This window comes from Pteropus alecto, unplaced genomic scaffold, assembly GCF_000325575.1.
Source record: "Pteropus alecto unplaced genomic scaffold, ASM32557v1 scaffold164, whole genome shotgun sequence".
Lineage (NCBI taxonomy): Eukaryota > Metazoa > Chordata > Mammalia > Chiroptera > Pteropodidae > Pteropus > Pteropus alecto.
Genome location: NW_006439568.1, coordinates 2,070,080 through 2,097,097, shown reverse-complemented (window position 1 = coordinate 2,097,097; position 27,018 = coordinate 2,070,080). Strand labels below are relative to the sequence as shown.

The 27,018-nt window shown below is 35.6% G+C and overlaps 1 protein-coding gene across 1 annotated transcript in view; it reads left to right on the top strand.

Moving 5' to 3' along the window:
- Nucleotides 1-17,028: 17,028 nt before the first annotated feature.
- ABI3BP (ABI family member 3 binding protein) overlaps nucleotides 17,029-27,018 on the top strand; it is a gene marked incomplete at its 5' end in the record, with an annotated part of 234,390 nt that continues 224,400 nt past the window's right edge. Inside the window, 1 exon segment of the mRNA XM_025050066.1 lies at nucleotides 17,029-17,122. Within this exon segment, the coding sequence (XP_024905834.1) occupies nucleotides 17,029-17,122 (94 nt within the window).

The window sequence follows — 27,018 nt, the reverse complement described above, 5'->3', positions numbered from 1 at the left end:
GCTAAATGCCTGTGTTTTCCAGGAGATTGAGGAGACAGAGGCCAGGGCTTTCCATTGAGGCAGCCATCTAACTCTGATCCTAATTACACCTCTTGTCATCATCACTAGGCTGATTCCATAGTAAATATATATATCTGTGTGTGTATATATATATGTGTGTGTGTGTGTGTGTGTGTGCATACATATATATGTGTATATATAATCCAAGGAGAGTTATTCTTCATTACTCCAAAAGAAAATTAATTACTGAACTATGTCACATACCTGTTAGGCAAATGAATATGCAAAAATGAATAGCAAGTACTAAGGTGAAAACAAATGCTAGTGAGTGGAACAGACATTATGAACCAGATCAAGGGAAGGAAATAGTAGACTAGGGCTATGGGATTTAGGGAATTTGTATTGAATTGGAGGTGGTCAAATCTAGAAAATTAGCAACAGTTTAGAAAACAGCTACAGTGGTCCAAGAGTGAGGGAAGACCACACACACACACTTTCCGGAAGCGACAAGTGACTATATATAGAGGACAGTTCTTTTCCCCCTCTTTTTGTTCCTTTTCCCCTCTTTTTGTTCCTTTTTCCACATGACAGTTGGACACACGATTACTGAATCTTATTTTTTTGTAGTAGTATTGTGGGCGATGTAACATAACAAAGGAGAATGGATGTTAATTCCTTGTTCAACAGATAATTATTGAATGTCTGTAATGGATTGGTTGCTGGTTTTTCCAATAAGGGCCACCATCAGCCCCTCTGTTTTAAATGAGGCCTACTTACGTGCTACCCTTCATTGTAGTGTCTGAAGCAGATCGTTCTTACCTAAACCAGGGACAATATATAAGTTGTTCCTCAGTCTATGTGATTGATATAGACACCATTACTTGTTGGTGTTTTTCTTTTATTTTGATTTGAGCTACAACTGTATGTTGTAATGTGGCCTATATGTTGTGGAATAACTCATGTGGGCAAAAGAATGGGATATGTGATTATCTACTGGGTTTACATCTAACTCCTTCTAGAGCCACTTGCTTCTACCGGCTATTTATTAGGATGATTGCAAATAAGAAGAAAATATTTCTGGAACATTTTGTCATTGTCTTAGTCCACTCAGGCTGCTATAAGAAAATACTACTGACTAGATAGATTGTAAACACCAGGAATTTATTTCTCACAGCTTTGGAGGCTGGAAGTCTGAGATCAGGATGCCAGTGTGGTCGGCAAAGAGCCCTTTTGGGGCCTGCAGACTTCTCTTTTATCCTCACATGGTGGAAAAAGGCTAGGGATCTCCCTGGAACCTCTTTTATGAAAGCACTAATTCCATTCATGAGGGCTACAGCCTCATGGCTTAAGTACCTCCCAAAGGCCCCACTAGCTAATAACTATCATCTTTAGAGATTAGAATTTCAACATATGAATTTTTGGGGAAACACACTCAAATCATTGAAGTCATTGCACAATAAGTACTTGCTTATCATAAATATTTGAAACTATAGAAAAATGGGCGGGAAAAGTGTCTCCATAGTTCTACCACATAGTAACAATGGGTTTTGGTTTCTATCCTTCTAACCTTTTTAATTGACATATGTTTTTGAAATAGTTGTATCTGTCAGTGTATAACATTTTATAAACTCCATTTTTTTTCTCTTAGCGTTTTAGGATTTCTCTTATAGCCAATGTTTTTAGCAACCAAATTATATTTACTGATTAGATTATACCTCAATTTATATGACTAACCTCTTTTTATGTCTTATATTGTTTCATGCTGTCGTAAATTTTTAACTTTTCATAAGTGTTTGAGTGACCTTTATATTTTGGATCATTACCTTAGCATATATTTCCCAATGTGAATTATTAAGTCAAAGGATATGAACATTTTTTAGGCTCTGATAGCTATTGTTGAGAAGCATTAAGAGCTCTTTCTGAGTGTGGATGAGTTGGTTTCATTGATTTAGATGAAACCCAGTCACAGGAATGTGGCAGAAGCTGTACATTCAAAATGGTAAGGCTAATCCAGCAGAGATATCTTAACACACTCCATGCACACAACAATGCACATATACTAGTTTTCCTCAGGTGGAATCAACAAGCAATGGGTTTGAAAACATTTCACCTAAATCTTCATGTTTATTTTTACTGTTTTGTCTTTTTAACCATTTTAACCTTCCTAGGCTAAAGCAGTTTATGTAATATCTGCAAATTCCTTATGTTCTTTGAACCACCTTGTCATAGTGATTTTAGAGAAATTTCACTTCTTTGAGGAAATTTCACAAAGTTGTTCATATCCTAATCCCCACAACCCGTGAATGTGTTAAGTTACATGACAAAAAGGAATTAAGGTTGCAGATGGAATTAAGCTTGCTAAACAATTGATCTTAAAATAGGAAAATTATCCTTAATTTTCTAGGTGGAAGTAGGAGTCTGAAGACAAATTAGTGAAAGAGACGTGATGACAAAAACAAGATCAGAGAGATGTTATGTTGTTGGCTTTGAAGATGGAGGACAGGGACCTTGTGCTGCCAAGGAATGCAGGCTTTAGAAGCTGGAAAAGGCAAGGAGATAGATTCTCTCCTAGAGCCTCCAAGAAAGGATGCAGTGCTGCAAACACCTTTATTTTAGTCCAAAGAGACTTGCATCAGATATCTGAACTACGAAACTGAAAGATATTAAATTTTTTGTTGTTTTTAGCCACTAAATTTGTGCTGTTTTAATAGCAGCCATGGAAAGCTAAAGTACTTAAGTTGTCATTTCTAAACAGTTAAATTATGTTTCTTTCTCATCAAGTTTTCCATTTTACATCATTTTCATTTTACCTTCAATTTATTGATTAATCAAACTGCCATTTTGAGAAAGTAAAAGTTCTTATATTGTTAGTGTTTGATTTGCTTGCCAAAATGTATTTCAGTAGGTGAATGGACAAATAAACTGTGCTGTACCCAGACTATGGAATATTATTCAGTGCTAAAAAAGAAATGAGCTATCAAGCCACAAAAGTACATAGATGAATCTTAAATGCATATTACTAAGTGAAGAAAATAATCTAAAGAGACTACCTATTGTTTGATTCCTGATACTGAGCAGAAACCAATACCTTTAGGAAGCCTTCCTTGCACCCTCCAGACTAGGTAGTGAAAGAGGCTCTCTTAGGGTGTCCATATGTTCTTGTGTTCACCACTGTCCATAAGACTAAGCACACTGTTTAGTAACCATTGAACTGCTGTTCTTCATTCTCGAAAGGTTTACATTTTCCTCTAGAGCAAGGAATGGCATCTTCTCTGTGGCCCCAATGCTTTAGAGTGTCTGGCATACACTAGGTTCTCCATAAATATTGGTCAAATGAATGATATATATCAGTATATACAAATTATTGCTGGTCAAGTTCTGCTTTTTTTTTTTAGTAAAGGATCTACATTTTATTTCTAATTGTAACTGAGGTACTTTTTAAATTAAGACAATTTTTTTAGAGCAGTTTTAGGTTCATAGCAAAATCAAGAGAAAAGTACAGAGATTTGCCATATAGTCCATGCCCCCACACATGCATAGGCTCCCTTATTATCAACATCTCCCACAATGGTGATACATTTGTTGAACTACATACATTGACACATCATAATTACTCAAAGTTCATAGTTTACATTAGGGTTCACTATTGATGGTGTACATTTTATGAGTTTGGACATATGTATAATGACATATCCATCATTATGATATCATACAAAGTATTTTTACTGCTCTAAAAATCCTCTGTGTCTGCATATTCATCCCTCCACCCCCATGCACAAAACCTGGCAACCACTAATTTCTTTTACTGTCTTCAGAATTTTGCCTTTTTCAGAATGTCATATAATTGGAATAATACAGTGTGTAGCCTTTTCAGATGGATTTCTTTGACTTAGTAAATATGTCCATGTCTTTTCATGACCTGATAGACCACTTGATTTTTAGCACTAAATAGTATTCCGCAGTCTTGTTGTACCAGTTTATCCATTCATCTACTGAAACAAATTGTGGTTACTTCCAAATTTTGGCAATTATGCATAAAGCTTCTGTAAACATCTTTGCAAGTTTTTGTGTGGACATATGTTTTCAACTCCTTTGGGTAAATACTAAGGAGCTTGACTGCTGGATCATATGGTGAGAGTATGTTTAGTTTTGTAAGAAATTGCCTTACAAAGTGGTTGTATTTGTATTCCCACCATAAATGAATGAGAGTTCCTGTTGCTCCACATCCTTGCCAGTGTTTGCTATTGTCAGTGTTCTGAATTTTGGCCATTCTGATAGGTATGTAATGGTATCTCCGTGTTGGTTTAATTTCAGTTTTCTTGATGACATGATGTGGAACATTTTTTTTCATATGCTTATTTGCAATCTGTATATCTTCTTCGCTCAGGTATCTGTTAAGGTCTTTGGTCCATCTTTTAAATCATTTTTTTGTTGTTGTTATTGTTGAGTTTTAAGATCTTTGTATATTTTAGATAATAGCCCCTTATCAGATAGGTATTTTGTAAATTTGTTCTCCCAGTCTGTGGCTTGTCTTCTCATTCTCTGGACATTGTCTTTTGCAAAGCAGAAGGATTTTATTTTAATGAAGCCCAGCTTATCAATTCTTCCTTTCAATTATATCTTTGGTGTTGTATCTAAAATATCATTGTCATACTCAAGGTCATCTAGATTTTATTCTGCGTTACCTTCTAGGAGTTTTATAGTCTTGTATTTTATTTTAGGTCTGTGATCTAATTTGAGTTAATTTTTGTGAAGAGTATAAAGTTATAGTTTGGATTAATGTGTTTTTTTTGTTGTTTATTTTTGTTTGTTTGTTTGCGTGTAGATGTTCAGTTGTTCTAGCACCACTCTTTGAAAAGACTATCTTTGCTCTGTGGTATTGCCTTTGTTACATTGTCAAAGATCAATCGACTATATTTATGTGAGTCTATTTCTGGGTTCTCTATTCTGTTTCATTGTTTATTGTATATATCTGTTCATTGATATATTTGTTATTCTTTTGCCAGTACCACACCATCTTGATTACTGTGGCTTTAGAGTGAAACAAAGTCAAGTGGTGTCAGTCCTCCAACTTTGCTCTTCTCCTTCAAGCGTCAAGAGTCAAGCGTCAAGAGTGTGTGGTTAATCTGGGTCTTTTACCTCTCCATTTAAACTTTAGAATTAGCTTGTTGACATCCACTAAATAAATTGGCAGGATTTTGGTTGGGATTATATTGAATCTATAAATGAAGTTGGGAAAAGCTGATGTCTTAACAATATTGAATCTTTCTATCCATTAATGTTAAATATCTCTCCATCTATTTAGTTCTTTGATTTTGTTCATCAGAATTTCATAGTTTTCCTCATATAGGTTTTATACATATTGTGTTATATTTATACTTAAGTATTTCATTTTTGGTAATACATGCAAATAATATTGTGTTCTTAATTCCTAATTCCACTGGTTCGTTGCTGGTATATAAGAAAGTGATTGACTTTTGTGTATTAACTTTGCATCTTTTAACCTTACTATAATCTCTTATCAGCTCCAAGAGTTTTTGTGATTGTTTCAGATTTTCTTCATAGTCAATCATCATATTGAACAAAGACAGTTCCTTCCCAGTGTGCATACCTTTTATTTCCTTTTCTGCATTAGCTAGCTAGTACTTCCAGTATGATATTAAGAGAGAACAATAAGAGGGAGCCTTTTTTTGATCTTGGCAGAAAAGCTTTGAGTTTCTTATCATTACTATGATGTGGGCTGCAGGGTTTTTTTTGTAGCTATTCTCTATTAAGTTGAAGAAGTTCCTCTCCATTCATAGTTTACTGTGAGTTTTAGGTCATGAATTGGTGTTGGACATTGTCAAATGCTTTTTCTGCCTCTACTGATATGATCATGTGATTGTTTTTTTTTAGTCTGTTGATGTGATGGTTTACATTAATTCATTTTCAAATGTTGAACCAGCCTTGTACACTGAGATAAATCTCTCTTGATTGTGGTGTGTTCTTTTTATACATTATTGGATTTAATTTCCTAGTATTTTGGGGGGGTTTGCATTTACACTCATGAGAGATATTGATCTGTAGATTTCTTTTTCATATAATGTCTTTGTCTGGTTTTGATATTGGGTAAATCTAGCCTCATAGAATTAGTTAGAAAGTATTCTCTCTGCTTGTATACTCTGAAAGAGATTGTTGAGAATTTGTATTTCTTTCTTAAATGTTTGATAAAAATCACCAGTGAACCCGTCTGAGTCTCATGCTTTCTGTTTTTGTGAGTTATTAATTATTGATTCAATTTCTTTAATAGATATAGGCCTATTTGGATTATTTATTTTAAATTGTATCTTTCAAAGAATTGGCCCATTTTACCTACATTATCAAATTGATGGGCATTGAGTTGCTCATAGTATTTTTTTATCATCCATTTAATGTCCACAACATAGTTCTGTTTTTTATATCTCAAGGAATGACAGTCTTGATGACAGAGCAAGACTCTTGACGCTTGAAGTCTGGCTTGTGGTTCCCCAGGTCTTAGACTGGGGACCACACTGGTTTGAGAGCTTTGGTCAATACAGCACATTCTGTGCTGGCAAATGAGTTGTGTCATTTGAAATGAGCAGTTCCAGTCTTCTGGGAATAACTCAGAGCCCTGTCAGCATCATCTCATGTGATTAGCATTCTTTGACACAATTTAATGTCCTTCCTGAGCACTGGTGCTGGAGATGAGGCATTTCACAAGTCAAAGGCCACCAATTTTCTTTCAGGCAGTGAGAGCTGATGATACATAGAGTTAGAAGTTGCCACATCTCATCCCATGGACTCTATATCAGACACTCCCTGTTGCTTTTTCTGTGTCTTTGTATTCAAGCCTTGTTCCTGGAATTAATGTCAGATGTTTGTAATGAATCATAATTTTAAGCAAGGTTGTTTCCTTTTACTTTGGCAAGGAGAAGTTGGGAAAAAAAGATGATGTTCTCAGCAGTTGTCTGGGATAGTAATTGAGAAGAAATTCTTGGCTGGATTCTAATCTCTTCTTTCACTAGGCTTGAGATCCTGGGTGGTGATATGTGGATAGCCTGTGATCTCAGGGAAACTGATTTCACTATGTCAAGTGAGACCATGCAAAGCTGAAACTCAAGTCTGTCTTGGTCCAGAGGCAGTCTTGAATTGGAGATAACTTAGGGATGCTAAAATGGTTCCTTGCTCCTATTCCCCTTTTCCTTAAGTTCTTGTGGTTAAGGCTAGAGAAATAATAAGAAATTGAAAACAAGCTAGAAGGAATGATAGGTGAATGGATGGATTTAAAAGAAAAGGGGGTGGGAAAGTAAGGTTCTCTGCATATTTTAATGCCTTTTAGGATTAGCCTAGATCTGTATTCCACTCAAATTCTTAGGATGATCCTGGTTTCAACTTCCTGTACACCTTTCCATCTTCTCTCCCCTCCTCTCAAAAACCCAGTCTTCTCTTTCTCCATCCTCCAATCTGTCCTAAATGTCTTCATGAACTCTAAGGTATAATGGCTGGTAATATGCTATCTCACATTATTACCCCTCTAAAAGATCTTTACTTTTCCCCCTGCATCCAAAATAATTCTCTGGAATATAATTGCAGATATAAGATAATGAATGAAAGAAGAAATTTTGTATTTTAAGCCCTCTGGAGATTATGACGCGCACTAAAGTTTGTGAACCCCTGAGCTACACAATAGACTCTGTTCCTTGGGCAAGTTTCTTAAGTTGTTTGAATTATGCCATCTCTATCTCAAACTTTTTACAGGGTTGTTAATGAGAATCAGAGAATGTAAAAATGTATTGTTTGGGAAACAATTAAAAAACTGAGTGCTCCCAGAGAAATGCTAGAGGAATAATTAGATCATTTAAGTTTTATTTTTCCTGAATTTCGCAAGTGGTGATGACAGAGAGATGAGCTCTTCTAGAAATAAACTGGGAGGAAAGGTTTTAGAAAAAAGTGTTGAACATCCAATAAACAATAGCTCTTATTTACCAAAATTATCATCACTATCATGATCATGATCATGATCATCATCATCATCACCATCATTCTACTCAAACAGCTACTAAATCCAGAAGGTCTAATTCTGGCCAATATTTTCCTATTAGTTTCTGACTCTAATTTCGACAGAAATCCTAATTATAGAGTATTGTATTCAACAATATCATATATTCCGTATGCAAAGAAATGAACTTGGATCCAAACGACACACCATATGCAAAAATCAACTCAAAATGTATCATGGATTTAAATGTAAACCTAAAACTATGAACTCTTCATTACCTTGGATTAGGCAAAAGATTTTTAGCTATGACACCAATAACACAATCCATAACAGAAAAATTGCACAAATCATATTTCACCCAAATTAAGAACTTAAAAAGACACTATTGAGAGAAGAAAAAGACAAGCTGTAAATAGGGAGGAAATATTTGCAAAGAACTTGTATCTAGAATGTATAAAGAACTCTCAACCCCCCAACCCACCACCAAAAGTGGGCAAAAGATTTTGAACAGACACCACAAAAATGATAAACAGATGACAAATAAGCATATGAAAATATGTTCAGTATCATTCATAATTAGGGAAATGCAAATTAAAATAAAAATGAGATACCACTGTAACTATTAGAATGGTTAAAATGTAAAAGTGTTGACATGCAAATGTTGGCAAAAATGCAGAGGAAGTAGAAGCCTCATACACTGTTGGTGTGGAAGTAAAACTGTGCTTCCACTTTGGAAAAGAGTTTGGCAGTTTCTAGACATTTAAACAAACACCTACCATGTGACCTAGCTATTCCACTCCTAGGTATTTAAGAGAAATGAAATCATACATCCCTACAAAGACAGGTATGCCAATGTTCATAGCAGCCTTATTTGTAATAGCTAAAATTGGCAATAGCCCAAATGTCTATCCACTGGTGAATGGATAAACAAATTGTGGTATAGCTAGCTACTCAATGGAATACCACTCAGCAATTAAAAGGGGTGAACCACAGACACATGTTCCAACATGGGTGAATCTCATTACAATTATGCTGAGTGAAAGAAACCAGTAAAAAATAGAGTACATAGTGTATGATTCCATTTATGTAACACTCTAGAAAATGCAGTCTGAAGTACTGTAACAGAAAGCAGATCAGTGTGGGAGGGTTGGGGTGGAAAAAGTGGAAAGGAAGGAGATTGAAAAGGGAGACAAGAATTCTGTTGGAGGTGATGGAAACGTTGATTATCTTGATTGTGGTGAGGGTTTCGAAGGTGAAAACATATGTCAAAATTCATCAAGTTGTATAATTTAAATATATGTAGTTTATTATGTGTCAATTATACCTCGATAAAGCTGTTAAAATAAAATAAAAAATAATAAAATAGTAGGAGAGTCTTTGATTTAAGGAAGAATATACTAATATAATTTGACCTTTTTTTAAAAAAAACATTTATTTTGTAAAGTGAGAACAAAGTTATTGTAAATATGAAGATAGGAGAGAAGCACTATAGGCTTATTTTAAGAAAAAGAAATTTTAGGAGCGGTCTTTACACTGAACATATAATTTGACTTTTTAAAAGGATATTTTAGATACTAAGACGCTACTTTGAACTGTTTATACGTTTTCAAGATACTGGATTTAGGGCAGTGAGCCTAACTTTTGGAGGGTCTAACACATACAATTCTGTTGAAAATATCACTTTAGAAAATACTTAAATAATAGTTTCATTCAATGCCCCAATTAGTCTTCAGTAGCAAATTAAGTACTTGGACAAGGGTCTTTCAGAGAAGTTAGTTCAGTCTTTTCTACACATTTGCTGGCTTCTGAATTCGTGTCTCTGAAGAGGAGCAGGCCTACATTGTGGTGTGGTCTTCAGTATCATGTGAAGTGGCCACATAATTTCAGCTGCAAGAATCACAACCACCACCACCAAAGCACCAGTAGACAGTAGTGACTAACTGCGTGCCATGGGCCAGGCACTAGTCTAAGCATTTTATATGTATTAAGCCATTTAATCCTCACAATAACCCTTTGAGGTAGAGAAAACTATCCTCACTTGCTGAAGAAATTGAGATATAAAGAGGTGCAAATATCAAATTATCTGACTAGAAGTGACTTAAACAAATATAACTTTGTTTATTTATTATGTAATTTCTCTATAGCAAGTCCATATACAGGCCACTCCAGGATTGGTCCCAGGGTAGACAGTATAAAGGCAGTAGGTGAGCTTTTTTAATACTTTTCTAGATCTTTCTCTCATGGCCACAAGATGGCTGCCATACCTCTAAGCATCCCTTCCTGTTTAGTAATATTCAAAGCAGAAAAAAGGGGGTGAGAAAGAGCTATCTTCTTCTAAGTTTATTTTCATTAGAGAAATATATCTTTGTTAGAAGTACATTGGTAAAATTCTTTTAAATTTATGGGCTAGAACTTGTTCACATACCCCACCCAAACCATCTTCTACCAGGAGAGGCAAGTTCTCTCAGAGAGGAAAAAGAGTGAGGAGACTGGCTATTGGGTTGGCAACCAAGAGTGGCTGGGCCACTTTGATACATCTTGCAAGCAACTCTAGATTCCATTTCCAGTGATAGTTTCCTGATACTCCAAGAGCGGCAAATTTATAGGTGAAATTCCATTGTCCTCCTTATTTTCTTAGTTTGAGAACATCCAGCATGAGTTAAAGTTAACAAAGAAGATAATAAACATATATTTATTTTGAAAGAAGAGATAAAGAACCAAAAGAGAGTTATTCATTCTATCTTTCATTCATTAATTGAATCATCATTCAAAATATGAATGTTGATCATTCTCCATTAGTAGAGTCGGCAGCTGGTTAACATGGTCAAAATCAATGCTAGACTACAGAACCGCAATATTTTATATCTGTAACTGTCTGATATGGTAACCACTGGCCACATATGACTTACAGAGCACTTGATATGTGGTTACTGTGATTGAAGAACAGAATTTTTAGTTAATTAAATTTTAAATTTAAATAGTCACACGTGGCTAATGGCTACTATATTGAACAGCACAAGTACAGATCAAGTAAATTCTTCTCATTTCCTTATTTCTGTTTATTCTCTCGTTGGAGACATTATTACACAATATAATTCTCAAACTCGATTTTACAATATCTTTAAAGCATTAATTATCACATAAAATTACTTTTTTCCTGAACTTCAAACACAAGTTTTTTTTTAAAGCTGGAGTAGAGATAGAGATTAGAAGAAAATAGAGTGTCACAAAGTTAAAACACAGAACATCACATATTAAAACTTTATGCACTTTTGTCCTTATCAGTGATTATTTTAAATACTCAAATTATTCAACTATTGTAAGCTGTCATTTTCTAAGAATAATTTATTATTCTCACTTTAGATCCATTTACTGCATCTTTACTTTTGTATCAGTGTGTACTTTTAAATTAGATTTAGAATGTGTCCTTCTCTTTGATTACTGTTCTATATTTTATTTCTCAGTAGCTATAGCCTAAACAACCCACAAATGCCTGTCTTGTGAGAGAAAGGTATCCTAATTCGCTTCAATGGGGTTCTTCTTTTTCATTTCCTTATCTCTGTTTATTCTCTTATTAAGAGACATTATTACATGATGTAATTCTCAAACTCAAAATGCAATATTTTTAAAGCATTTAATTAACTCTGCTTGCAGCCCGGTCATCCAAAACAACCAAAAACAATGCAGTGAAGTTGGGCAGTGTCCAGAGAAGTGTCAGTTCAATTAAATAATAGAGTAAGAAATCTGGACTCTGTTGTTTAGGAGACCATGATCATGGCTATTCCATTCCAGCCTTTAAAACACATCAGGCCTACCATATACCACATGCAATAATGTGTAAATGTCAGCCTACTGGCAAAAGCTCCTTTAGGATATATTCTCAGGACCACCATCCTCTCACTTGTCACCTGCTGCCTGCTTACATTACTCATGCTCTTGGACTCCCTGATGTCATATGCTACATTCAGGACCTCCTCTGACAAATCTTCCTGTTCAGAGTCCCTACTCTGGTTTATTGGTTTATATTTCCCACTCAGCACTGATGCCTTCAATTTTTTCACTATTTGAAGCTCAGGTAAGAGATATTCCCTCTACTTATGTAAGCCCAGCTCAGTACGTGGCAACTCTGCAAAGAAAGGAGAATTTAGAGAAACAAGAAAGGCAAGCCTCATAGCTCAGAGATGTATAATTTAGGTCTTAAAGAAGTTTCCAATGTAGTAGGAGGAAAGAATTCTTTATACTCTTTTATAAGCATAACTTACTAATTACTTCAAGTTATGAAGCCAAAAATCTAGAGGCCAAGATGCCTTTAGAGAAGCTAAAGAATGATCTACAAGCATCACTTAGGCATGTAAGGGGCAGTACTTCACTGCGATATATAAAAAGCATTGGGGAAAAAAACTTCATGCTCTGGCCAGATGTACCCCCATTGGAGCAGGATATGCGTTCAATTGGATCACAGATCTTGTTCAGTTCAGTAGTTATAGGAACAACATTTGGGCTGAAAACATGGAACACTGGGTTTCCTTTTTCAAATATGAGTCATAATAAAAATTTTTAGTAGCATCTTCTGGAAAACCACAGCATATCTTTGCATACTGTTAACTGTAGATATACAAGCCTTTAAAAAATCTCACAGTAGAACCTTATGTATGAGAGACTAAAGAATGATAACTGATAGGTAAAATGACTGCAGAGTTTACCTCTAAGCTTTGAAAAATTTATAAGTTTTAGTGGAAGTCTTGTTTGAAATAATGGAGTTAACGTTGAACACTTAAAAAGTCAAATGGATGACTGAAAAATACAATACTCATTTAGAGTAGAGTTCTGAATGTCCTCCTGCCTTTACCTACTTTCTCAAAAAGAAATATATATATATATATATATAAGAAATGATGCTATGTAAGCTGTCATTTTCTAAGAATAATTTATTATTCTCACTTTAGATCCATTGACTGCATCTTTACTTTTGTATATATATATATAAAGAAATGATGCTATATAATCATTATACCAAAATTCCATGAGAGTCTACTGTTGCATAGGAAAGAAAGCATTGGGAATCAGTTCCCAGGTTCCCATTTACCAAATTTGACACGTTTTTGATGCAACTCCTGCATTTGGAGTTTGTTTATCCTTCACCTTACTCCAGAAAAAACAAATGAAAGCAACTTAAAAAACTACATAAATTAAGACTCCAAGTAAAATAAGAAACAAATAAGGGTGGGGATGAAAAATAAAATCAGGAATGATGCCAAAACATGCATATCACAAAGAATTATACACTTAGTATGGGTGGGGGACACATTTGGCTCTGGTTTTCTAGCAGTCAACACAGAACAAGAAACCTAGTTACTGTGTCACAAAGTAAGTACAGTTGCTCAGGAAAAATTACAACCTTTTTTCCCATAAGAAACAGTCAGTTTTTTTCTCCAGAGTTTTTATAATGAAGATACTACATGATTTAATAAGCAATGTATAGCAACAGTCTTCTATGCACAATAGTTTCATGGCTGATTCTTATAATGGATATGAATGTAGATGATGGCATTATACCAAAGATTATCTAATAAAATATTTTGGTGTGGGTCAATCCTATTGCCAAGAACTATGAAGGGTTGATATTTTACTATACGTGCAAGCTAACATGCACAGTTCATGGATGTTGGCAGGAGACACAAGACTCCTGGGTCAAAGACAAAGGACTGTTTATTTACTCATAGTAATAGCAGTAGCCTGAATATCTGTATTTGTGCCATTCTAGGAGCCCCAATTCCCATAGGAGGTACAGGTGTTACCTGCACATGCCTCTAGTTACAATACAGGAAAGGAGCCCTGAGCTTAGGGAACTTCATCTTTGATTATAGGCAGTGAGTATGTGTTCCCTTCACCCCAGAGGGAGATATTACCTTTATTATATGGGACAATGAACAAACTTTTATCTTCCTAAGCTGTTTACTGTACCAATACTCTTCAAAAGATAATCTGGAGCACAGGGAATCAGTGCCTCTTTCTCATAATATGTATAGAAACATGAGGGACCCTTGGAGAACTGTCTCTGAGAAACTATATGATCCAATCATAGTCTAGCTTTCTCTGGTTGATTTAGAACTAACCTTTAGACTCTCTGAAGGAATTTGTGAACTGTGCTTCATTTGATACTTACTCATCATCCTTACTGCATTCTTATCATATGTACTGTGCACAGTAATAAACAAAAGGCATTGTTCCTGCCTTCACAGAATAGAGAGAAAATATACATACATTTTATGTGTTTTTTCCAGCAGTTCTTTCTAAGTGTTCTCTCAACAAGAATTGTAATAGAATTTTTTTTAGAGTAGTTTTAGGTTCGCAGCAAAATGAACTGAAGGTACAGAGATTTTCCATATACCTACTTTCTATCCCCACACATGGAGATATACCTCATACCCCCTGATTTCCCCATTACCAGCATCCCCCACCAGAGTGATACATTTGTGACAATTGATGAACCTACCTTGGCACATTGCTATCATCCAGAGTCCATATTTTACATTGTTTCACTCTCCATTTTGTACATTCTGTGGGTTTGCATAAATGTATAAAACAATGTTTTACAGGTATTGGTGACAGTTAATTCAATATTCTATGATCTCACAAGCTTTACATTTCTTTATTTCCAGATAAATACAGACACAAGTGCCTGCAGAGGCATTTGAACCAGGGCTTAGCGTTCTCTCGTGACAATCGAGACCTAACAGGGTTACACAAATTACTCCTCAGCTATTGTCTCCAATGTACCCAGGATCAGAAGGCAGTTCTTTCTTGAAAATGGCCTTAAATTCTCCAGTGATTACATGACCACAGCCCTGAAGTTTTATTCCATATAGCAAGGCACTTATAGTTCTTCAGAAGTATTTGTCTGCAGTATTTGGGTTGGGATTCTGGCATGACAGCAAACTTTTTGTTCATTGAGAAGGTGAAATGTGTCCTGTGACGTGGTCTGTTTCTTTATGCCTCCTCTCATTAGCTCCCAGTTCATTCCAAACCACAAATAATGACCACTAATGTAGACTAGACTTAGCCTGCAGGCCAAGCAGAGAGACTGATTCCTTAATTCCATGACCTAACCCTCGGATCAGCCCCTCATGCTGTTTTGAAGAACCAGCCTTCTTTTCAATATTTCTGCTGTTTTTCCCCCTTCAGAAACCTGTCATTTCTGCTAGCCCAGTGGCCTCACTGGCTTAACTTAATGGCAATGGCATATAGGAGCAGAATCAGCAGTGCCAGCTGGATAAATGTCCAAACTCAGGTTTGAGAGAGCTGCCTATTCAAGTAAAAAATTAGACATGAAAAAGACCTGTTAAATAACCCAATCCCCTCCGTAGCCATTGCCAGAGCATTCCGATGGTGAAAGCTTAGACTGGGCCAGCTCTAAATGACTTTAACAATGTGCCTTCTCACGCTTTATTTGGAGTACGGGGCTGTCTTTTCTATTCTTCCTTTTTGCTCTGGTAAGTTTTCCAACTAGAATTTAATTTCGCCAGTGTTATTCCATTTTTCTCTTACTGTTTTGGTTCAGCTACAGCAACCCCATGAAATAAGCTAGTTTCAAAGAGTCGATATAAATGTACAGACAACAATTAAAGCACTTTATTAACTCAGCCATTCCAGCAACACCTATGTTCAGGGTGATGTCATGTGGGGAAGAGAGGATACACATTGGCTTTGGAGGTACAAACACCCAGGTTAGAATCATAGTTCTACCTAATTGGGGGATTTATTATGGTCATTACAGTTGTTGTTTGAAGTAACTATTTATTAAATGCTTCCTGTGGGTCAAGCACTACAGTGAGTACTATCCAGAAATCCTGCTAGCAAATGTATGAAATTGGTACTATTATCTCTATTTTAGAATTTAAAGTTTACTAATTAAGAGTAGAAGCTCTGGGGTTAAATTGCCTCATTAAAATGCCAGCCCTCTTGCTTACTAGCACTGTGACATTGTGCCTGTCACTTAACCTCTCTGTGCTCAGTTTTGTTTTGTTTTTTTTAATCTTTATCTGTAAAGTGATGACAATAACAGCCTCCTAGGTTACTTTGAGAAATAAATGTTTTAATATATGTGAACTGATCAGATCAGTTCCTGACATAGAACAAGCACTTAAATGTAAGCCATGTTGATGAGATATAGATGGAGACATTTGTTCAAAGGCACATAACATCCAAATTTAAACCCTACTCTAAAGCCCATCAACTTATTAATTATTAGAATACAGAGGTTGGTTAGGACACTTAACGTGTCTAAGCCTCAGTTTTGCTCACTGATGAAGTGAGGATAGTACTATATCTCCTGTACAGCCATTGTGAAGATTGAATTACAATAATGTAGGTAAAGATACTGTTACAGAACATGGCCCAAAACTGTGGATCAATCAGGGGTAGTGAATTGTGCACTATACATCTATATCTGTAGAATCTGTATGTATCTCTCTATATATAATGAATAGCTGTATAGCCAACTACTCACTCTTAAATGTTTCTCATAATATTCAAACTTCAGAATTGTTCAAAATATATTTTTATGAGTTTACTCCATAAGTGGATTGGTGTACTAGATAATTGAAAATAGCTTCCTTCCTAATAAGGTTTCATTTTATATTTTTAACATTCCAATGGTTTTAAGTATGTCTTTTCTAGACTTTTCAAAATAGTTCATCAAATGTTTCAAAATTGCCTAAGTACTTTTTCTTTCATAATATGGATTGACCATAATTTCAATTTTTATATCACAGAGGGAAGTTTAGAGGCAGTTATAACCTAGGAGGAAATGTGATGATATGTTATTGCTGTTGTGCTTTCTTTCTTTCTTTCTTTCTTTTTTTTTTTTTGGTGTGTGTGAGAAAGGGTGTGATGTCATTTTGTCTCCACCCCCTATGAGTAAGCCCACAGCACAGCTAAGTGCAGCCGCCCGCCTCTGTCACTGGGAGAGTCCACTTAAATGCAGCTCCAAGGTTGCGGGACCCCCACCAGCATCACTCCCCGTGTGAGGTGGCAAATACAACATGCTCTCCAGCTTGGGGTGTCTACTTCTCTGTGGAAGTATTGCACTAGCCCTGGGAAATGCACAGAAATTGCCAAAAGGCAAGTAGCTCTGATGTTTTGCTTTTTAAAAATATATTTAAAGAGGTACTAGTTTTTAAATGTTGATGTTTAATGTGATTTGCTTTACTGGATGGGGGGAATAGAGTTTTGCAGAGAGTCAAAGTTCAAATGTATGGAGTTGCTTAAACTTTTACTTTTTTCCCCCTCTGTGATTTACCTTTCAATTGAATCTCTTTATTGCAAAAATTAAAACCAACTTCTTATTAGGCTTAGCAGATGTTCAAAGCAGCTTGAATGGTATAGTTTCAAACCACAATATTTATATATTGAGTCATTTTGTATTAATGGGTAATGTAGTCTGTTAAAAAGAGTTGTTTGGTGTTTTTATTCCCCTCTCCAGAGACTAAACCAGTACTAGCGTAAGGTTTAAAAGAAGCTAATTCTGAAATCTGAATCTTTGGTGTAAACCTCACACATACCTGTTAACTTGGAGGTTGAGGGATTCTAGACACGGGCATACCACGTAGGGTCATGTGCTAGTTCACAGATACTTCTTTTCAGTGGAGTTTGGAAGAGGGTTTGATCTGCTGGACAAGACACTCCCCCCTTTCCTGGCTCAAGTGCCCTCATTTTAGTGTTGGTATTTTGTTTACAAATTTCATCAGAAGAAAATAAAAAATTTGAAATTTAGACCCCCAAAAACAATCTTTTTCAGTCCATCAGTACCAAAACAAGAGCCTGCCTCTCTCTTGTCTTTGAATGTAAATGTTACTTTTTGTTCTTTTGCAAAGGCACTTTTCTAAGCCAACTCCAGGTCTGTGAAGGCTTTTAATAGTTGCAGACTGCTGTAGTCAGCAGGATTGTGAAAAACAGGCTGGACTTTATCATACAGTCATAATGGAAAATATTGGAAGTAATGCAGAGCCCCAGGCTTGTCAAAACCTTGGTGTGTGTAGAGTCAGAAAAAGAGGTTGTTAGTTTCAGACTATTCCAAAGATCCTTCCTAGGTCCTCCCTCTGATAGTTTGCCCCAAGTTCATCTTGTCCCAAGCGAAAACTGTTCTCGCCTCAGTGTGTCAAGTGAAAGTTGAATCTAGAATTTGTGAAGGCTGAGGGTTTGGCTAGTTGATATTTCACATGATCATGTAAAAAACAATGAAAAAGGCTAAGTAAACCTTCTCAACTCCAATTGGATAATTGTGCAAAGACAAATAAAAACAAGTACACCCTAATAGATTTTTTTCTTTTATCAATAATTTTATTCCTTGATCATATTAAAAATCTTTCAATAAATTGATTACGAGCCACAAATATTCAGAATTAATTGTTTCTGCTGCTAAAATATTTAACAAGGACTCACATTTTGAGAAGAGTCTGAGGGGTTTCTCAGCCTCAATAGCTACAGGTGGTTTTAATTTACTTTGTAGTTACTATGTAGAAATGATAGCCACAATTTTGTTACCATGCACGTCTGCAAATTCCAAGTGCTTTTATTATCATGTTATATTCACTGGATACAAATCTCCTCACACAATTTTCCTTTATTTGTTACAGTAAAAAAAAGTTGTCAAAACAGCCACAAAAAATTGTCTAGTCCATTGCACTTTAATCTGAAGTATTTTCATTCAGATTTATTTTGTAATTTTTGAAAATATCCCTAGTTTTGTTAATATTATGTAATAAATGGCAAGTCTCCTTGTCTCTAATGCTATATTTTTTCTTTATTATGAAAGCTACTGAGAAGTTTCTGTTAGCTAAAGTTGACTTTCTCAGATTGTGTTCCAGGAATAGGTGCACTATCTTCAGTGCATCTGCTCCCCATCAATAACTTGGGGAGCACTCAGACTTTGTCTGCTTTGGGGCAGTTACAATAAACATGAGAATTTTACAGGTTCTGAAAACTTCTCAGTTAAGAAAACTGTCTAACTTTTTATCTATTTATTTTTATCATTTATTTATTTATTTATTTATTTAATTTTATTATGGTGACATTGGTTAACGAAATCCAGTACGTTTCAGGTGTACAATTCAACAGTAAGGCGCATAAATATATGGCATTGTGTGTCCACTGCCCATAGTTACATTTCTTTCTGTCACCACGTATTTGACCCTTTTTTACCCCATCTACCTCCCCCCTCCCCCCAAAACTGTTCAGCTTTTTAAATCTATTGTTTCCTAAACTCATTTGACTAAGAATGCCTTTTCTGGTGGAATAGCTATAATATCTTGCCAGGCACTGTCTTTCAGCATTTGGGGAAGTGCTGAACTAAATAAGAAAAAAAAGAAATAAACCTTTCCATTTTCTTCTTCCTTTCTACTTTAGAGTCCATTAAATATCATTTATGGTTTAAGAAGGAGATAAAATTTCGAAGCTAAAAAGAAAACTAGTGATCACCTAGTCTAGTGGTTCCCAGACCTTTGGGTTTATGACACCCAAGGACAGGGAAGGTTGACTAACTTTCCTACACTGATGGCAGAACCAGGACTGGATCTTGGACTTCTGACTTGAAATGGTGTTCTATTTGAGATTCTCTCTCTCTCTCTGTCTCTCTGTCACTGTCTCTCATCTCTCCTCTCTCCTCTCTCTGTCCCTATCCCTATATCTATATATATTTATATGTTGATGTAGATATATATTAGATATAATATGTCTAATTTAGTTGATATCCATCATTGATTATTTATACAAAACAGTAATTTTTTATAAGAAATTACTTGTTCAATGTCTTATGCCCATTTGCATATCTAGAAAGTATTATTAATGATTCTCCTCTCCACATCTTAATGACTGTTCTTTGACAAATCATTTACCTTTGCTAAGTCTATTTTCTCATACGTAAAATGAGAGTAATAATAACTATCTCATAGTATTTTATGATTAAATAAGAGATACAAAGCTTTTAATAAAGAGTCTGATATAACAAGTATTCATTCAATAAATATTGGGTCACAGAAAAGTGGGTCAATATTAAAAAATATATACATACCAAATAATTTGTGATCTTGTGTCCAAATTGTTGGATCTCTTTGAAGATAAAAAATGAAGTGACAAGTTCTTGGCAGAACGGTGGACAAGGGAATAAGTATTGGTCTACACTATAATTAGAGAAGGCCTCTATCGCATTCCAGCCTGATCATTGTCAAAATGGTAATTGATTGTCAAGATCAAACGTTGCTCTTCTCTATAGAAAGCTGCACCTTTGCCTTAGGATCAGCTTTTCCCTGGGGATTGGTAAAGCCTCATGGAGCCTCCAGGAGATATCCTCTTGAACTCGTTTTCTGGAGGAGAATTAAACTGTAACACACAGGCCCTAGAGAAGAATTTGCACATTGTTTTACAAGTTTTGAAAGCCCCCATGCTCCAGCTACCTCTCAGAATCTTTATTCTTGGCACCATAGAATTTTTTCTCCTGCAATATAAACTATAATAAAAACCACAGAGAACAATGTATAGAAAAGGGAGCCAACACAAGCTTATAATGAGACTGAGGAGCTTGACCTATCTCTTTGCAGAAACACCTTGTGTAATCAGCCAGAAGGCAAAGTCTCCTATTTCTAGCCAACTCTATCAGTCCTCCTGAGGCAAGTGGGAGGAAAGCCAGAGAGGGACATCCAAGATACAAGAGTAATCAGATGGCCCAAGGCCATGAGGCTCTTAGGTGAGACTCTTGGCCTGTGGTAGAGGAAAAAGGCAGCTGGCTCTTAGCCTCAGGTTCTTACCTGACCAAGGTAGAAATCCTGACTCCAAGGAAAAAAAAACTCAGGGGGAGATGATAATAATAATAACTCTCATAGCTATTAATTACTGTTGTTATTATTATCATAGATAACAGTCTTTGAGCTCATATTGCTTGTGGTAATTTAGGGCTACATATTTTTAATGTGAAAAATCAACCAAATTCTCAAAACTTCCTTATAAAGCAGGTATTTTATTATTTTCATTTTATAGAACATAAAATTATGCCTCACAGTGTTTAAGTGATTTGCCTAAAGTCACACAGCCAGCAGGTGGCAAAAGACCATACCATTAATTTCTATGTAATATCAGTTCCCTGCTCTGTGTAAAGATATATTAATTTGTTCAAGTAACAAATTAAAGTCTGTGTACATGCAGAGCACTGAGGCTAGAAAGACATAGTTTGGTATTTATCTTCAGGGAGCTGACCAGTTAATTGAGGAAACAGGGATGCACAGGTGTAATTATAATAGAGTGAGATCATCTTCTGATTTGAGAGAAGCACAGAACTTTGAGAAGAAGAAGGACCCAACCCAGATGGAAGGATCAGGAATTATGAGAGGATATAGCACCCAAGCAGAGGCCTAGGAGGCAAATCCAAGTTGGGGCAAAGAGGAGGACGATTGAGAGGTGAGGGCCCTTCCCAACAGAGTAAGTTCACGGCCAGACCCAGGCAATCTCCAGGTGCCCAAGCTCAGCGGGTATTAAAGTACTCATAGGGGAAGGCTGGACTAAAGTCCACACAGGCTGCAACTGCGTTTTCCTTTCTCCATCTGCCCTGAATCCCCAAGATTGATTACAAAGAGTCAACAGGAGGCTGTCTTTGGAGAGGAGGGCACAACACCTACGTCTTGCTCTGTAAATTTTTCCAACCACTTGAATGATCTCACACTTACTCTCCATAGAACCCTTTCATTCTCACTTTGACAAAACGAGAACGTATCATCCCAAGGCCCTGTCCATTTCTCCAAAGATACTGGTAGATACTTGCCAGGGCCTGAGGAGAATCTCTTCCATCTTAGGGCAGGGAGGTTGGGGCAGGGGTAGAGGGAGAGGAATAATAGTGAGGAGCAAAAATAAGCATAGTGAATGGGGTTCTGCTATTATTTGAGTAATATATATTTATGTATTAGTACAACTGTATTAAAGAGTACCCAGGAAAAAATGGTTTCTCTCCTAAAAGAAAACAAGTTTGAAAACCACAAAGAATTATATTACCATTTTGTACAGCTCTAAAGGTTTTTGGTAGTTTTAGCAATTTGTTTGTCTATTCAAGCACTATTTATTGAGCATCTACTAGATGAAATTGAATGAAATCCAGCCCCCATGATAAAAGAAAATTTTATGAGAAATGCAAAAATTGATAAAGTATAATTTGTTTTGATACTAAGACTATCACGTTTAGGATACAAGATTTAAAAATAAGGTTTTCCTGTGTCAATTATGCATTAACTAGTTTACTGTATTAAAGAAAAGACAGTTAAAATGTTTTTAGAGGTTAACGTCAGTTGATGGAATATTTTTCTAAGACAAAATGAGATGTCCAATGAAAGGGAGGCCATCCAAGAGATGTGACCAACCATTTTACCTGGGTCATCATCATCAGAAAGATTTCCATTTTGCCTATTCCTTGACCGCCATTTATAAAAGTGGGTATAAAAAAGTTTATTTAAAGTAAGTAGATAAACTTAATAAAAGTAATCTAAGAATAAATATAGAGTCAAAAATAAATAGGATAATCTAATGTGAGAAATTACTAGGATAGTAGAATAAAAATATAAAAATATATAATATCAACTGAAGGACCAGGCTCAAAATAGAAAAACAGTGGTTTAAATACATATTCTTTAAAAATAATGTTTAGAGAATATGATAATAACCATATTACTATATATCAGGCATAATGTTTAATGCTAAATGTTTATATAAATTATCTCATTTCATCCTTATACCTATGAAATGTATATTATTATTCCCATTTCACAGATGAGGAACTAAGCCCAAAGAGTATGTTAGTTCTCTATTACTGCATAAAAAATTACCACAAATTTATCAGCTTAAAACAATACACTTTTATTATTTCAAGGTTTCTGAGGGTTAGGAGTCTGAGTCTGGCTTAGCTGGATCTTCTTCAAGGTCACAAGACTGTATCAAAGGTATTGGCCAGGGCTAGGGCCTCATTCGAAGCCTGACTGAGAAAGGATCCACTTCCAGGTTCTTATGGTTGTTTGTAGAATTCCGTTCCTTGAGAGTTGTTGGTTTGAGGGCTTCATTTCTGCACTGGCTGTTTTCCAGAAGTCATTTCAGTTCTTTGCTACATGGGTCTCTACTGTGGACACTTGCTTCATCAGAGTGTACATACCCAAATGAATCTGCAGGCAAGATGGAAATTAAAGTCTTATGTAGCTTAATCACGGAAATGACAGCCTACCACCTTTGCCATATTTTATTGGTTACAAGCAACTCACAGGTTCTGTCACACAAGGTGATTACACAAGGGAGTGAATATAAGAGGGGATTATTGGGAGTTATCTTAGAGTCTGTCCACCACAAAATGGGAAATGATTACTTAAAGTCACATGGCTAGTAAGTAATATAGTGGAACTATGAATATAGGAAATCTAACTCCAGAGAATATACTGGTTTTAGTATTAATATCCTTTCCATTTCCCATAGAATTCAGTCTTAAGCGGCAGATGCCCAGCAAGCAAACTGCCAATTTATCTCCTTCCCTTGTTGAAGTTGATTGTAGGAAATCCCTGAGAATTGAGAGAAATATTTTAAGAGTGCAAAGACTCAAGGGAAAAAGTACCCAATATGGACCTTATCTCCTGTATGCAAGAATCTAGTCAATGCCCAGATTCCTCTGCTGATTTCCTCTGTGGTACATCAAGTGTGGCCGATCTCATCTAGAGGATTATGCAAAGTGAATTCTCTCCAAATAGGAACTCTGCCTTCCATTGTAAGTCACAGATACCATCGTCTCTTAAATGACATGAGAAAATGTAAGACAAAGCGAAAATTTTCTTTAACAAGATATATAAACATGAAGCAATTAATACCTCTGAAGTTGACAATATAGTCCACATAAAAATGTGCTTCTGAAACAACTATGAGTGGCTTTTCCAATAAACGAAGGAGTTGCTATAAGGTTGAATTAAATTCATGTTTGAAGGAAGAAAGTATACTATCAATCAGTAGATGTGATGGGGACAACTGGAAAAATTAAAGGATTTTTTTTTCATATCCTATTTTTTTCATGTCCTACCAGGTGCTGTAGGCAGAAAACAAAACAAAACAAAACAAAACCCGGTGATTTTGATATAGATGTGGGACCTTAAAGCTAGTCTGAGGTTTTTAGGTCCTCTTGGCGCAGCAAGCTATAAAGTCAGCTAATGTTCATCCCTATGGAATTTGGAAAGGAGGTAGAAGATGTGACACCTTCATACCATTTCATTATCATTCTCTAGTCCTAGACTCTATGTCTAAAGCCTGTATATTAGAAAACTAGATCAAATCCATCCACTCCAAGCACCTTCTGGTCAGATTAGAAGTTAATTTTAGGGAAAATTGCGCTCTGATTCAAACTTCACCTATGATACAGCAAGTCCACATTTTCGTTGAAAATAAGTTTATGAATACAAATACTATATATCTATACCAATAGTTATAACCCTCACTGCACATCAGAATAACTGAAACTTCAAAAATATCTAGTGTTCTGCTTCTCTACTCACTTAGATTTCATTGGTCTGATGTGGGAGAGTTTTGAAAATTCTAATATGACCAGAACTGAGAACCACCGATCAATAGTTTTTGAAAATTTTCATGCAAAAATGCTTGATAAATCTTTCAGGATAAGTGCAGGGTAAAATTTAGAAGTTGCAAGTAAATTATTTTGCTACTTAAGTTTTAAAGATGATTTTTATGTTTTTGCTACTTTGTTCCTGGATTTTAAAACATTATTTGGAAAAGGTCTGAGACATTTTTCTCAAGCTATGTAAAAAAGATTTATAACTGAGATTAAAATTCATTTTGGTGTTACAACATTAAGTGCTAATATCTACTTTTACCAAATCTCAGAAGCTAGATCTAAGAAGCTATGGCTCATTATGTTTTTTCAGGACTGTACTTAGATTTGTTTATTCTGTCATTCAATTAACATCTTTTTTAAAAAATCATATTAAGATTACAAAGATGAATGAGATGTTTCTTGCCCTCAAGGAGTTTGAAATTAGTTATATTTAAAACTACTTGGCCACACAAAAGTCATATTCTTTTATTTTTTTAAATAAGTTTTATTAAATTTATTGTAGTGATATTGGTTAATTAGACTATATAGGTTCAAGTGTACCATTCTATAATACATCATCTGTTTATTGCATTGTGTGTTTACCACCCAAAGTCAAGTCTCCTTTTATTACCATATATTTAACCCCTTTTACCCTCTTCTACCTTCCCCCACCCCCTTTTCCCTCTGATAACCACAATATTGTTGTCTGTGTCTGTGAATTTTTATTTTTTGTCTTGTTCGTTTCTTTATTACTTTTGGTTTTATGTTCCACATATGAATGAAATTATATGGTTCTTGACTTTTTCTACCTGACTTAATTTGCCTACCATGATATTCTCAATATCTATGTTGTTACAAATAGCAGTATTTCAACTTTTCTTATGCCTGAGTAGTATTCCATCGTATACATGTACCATATCTTCTTTATCCAATCATGTATCGAAGGACACTGGCTATTTCCATGTCTTGGCCATGTGAATAAGGCTGCAGTGAACATTGGGGTGCATATGTCTTTATGAATAAATGTGTTGTAAAATTTGGGGGTAGATATCCAGAAGAGGGATTGCTGGGTCATATGATAATTCTAGTCTTAATTTTTTGAGGGCTCTCCATACTGCTTTCCATAGTGGCTGTACCAGTTTACACACAACGCCCCACCACCCCCCCAGCAGTGTATAAGAGTTTCTTTTTCTCCACAACCTCTCAATTTTTCAAGGAAATAGAAAAAAAAATTATCAGATTTGTATGGAACCACAAAAGATTCCTAAAAGCTAAAGCAATCCTGAGGGAAAAGCAAAACAACTGAGGTATCATACTCCCTGACTTCAAGTTATAGTACAAAGCGACAGTAATCAAAACAGCATGGTATTGACAGAAAAACAGACACACAAACCAATGGAACAGACTTGAGAGCCCAGAAATAAACCCACATATATATGGACAACTAATTTTTGACAAAGGAGCCAAAAACATACAATGAAGAAATAAATCTTCCTCAATAAATGATTCTGGGATAATTGGAAAGTCATTTTCTTTTAGATAAAGAAAATTTTTAATTCTTGACCCAAAATTTGCAGGAGTTAAGATAGCTGATAAGAAAATATTCTGGTTTTCCAAGGGCTCTGCTGAGAGTTCACTGTGCACATGTGTGTGTGGGTGTGTGAGACCTAACAGGCTTTCCTTCTCTGAGAGTAGCATTCTGTCATTGAAGGAGGGGTTTGGGGCAGCTGCCAAAGCCATGCTGGCAGAGAACTCTGGAAGTCAGTCCTGTTACAGATATGCCTGCAGGAAAGACAGGACAGAGTTTCCTTCCTTTCACTTTCCCAAATGGAGTTAAAGCCATCGCTAGCCAGTAAGTTTAGGACAAGGTATCAGATAATGTGAAGAACAGCCCTTCCCTTCCTCTCCTGGCTCATCTTCTGCAAACACCCCACTGAACCCATTGTCACAAAATAATTTCCTAATTATTCACGTTTTACTAGAATTAGAAAGAAAATTATGCTGGCCATGTTTTCCCATTGAGGTTTAATCTTTAGTTTCATTATACACTGGAAAGATAAATATTGGAGAATAGCAATAGGGGCTAGTGGGTAAAGCACAGAGTAAATGAAACCTGGGCAAGTGACCTGACCTCTCTGGATATTGGATTTGCTTCCCTAAGAAAAAGGGAATAATAAAAATAACAATTATCTTTTTAGCCTCTACTAACAAATAATATCAGGGTGACTTTAATGAAATTTTTGGTAGTAACTTTTGTAACCTGAGATATGAGGGCCAGACACGTATTTTTATTTTTATTTTTTTTTTATTTTTATTTTTTATGCCTACAGCACCTGGTCTTCCTAGGTGATCTCCCATCCAGGTACTAATCAGGCTCGACCCTGCTTAGCTTCCGAGATCAGATGGG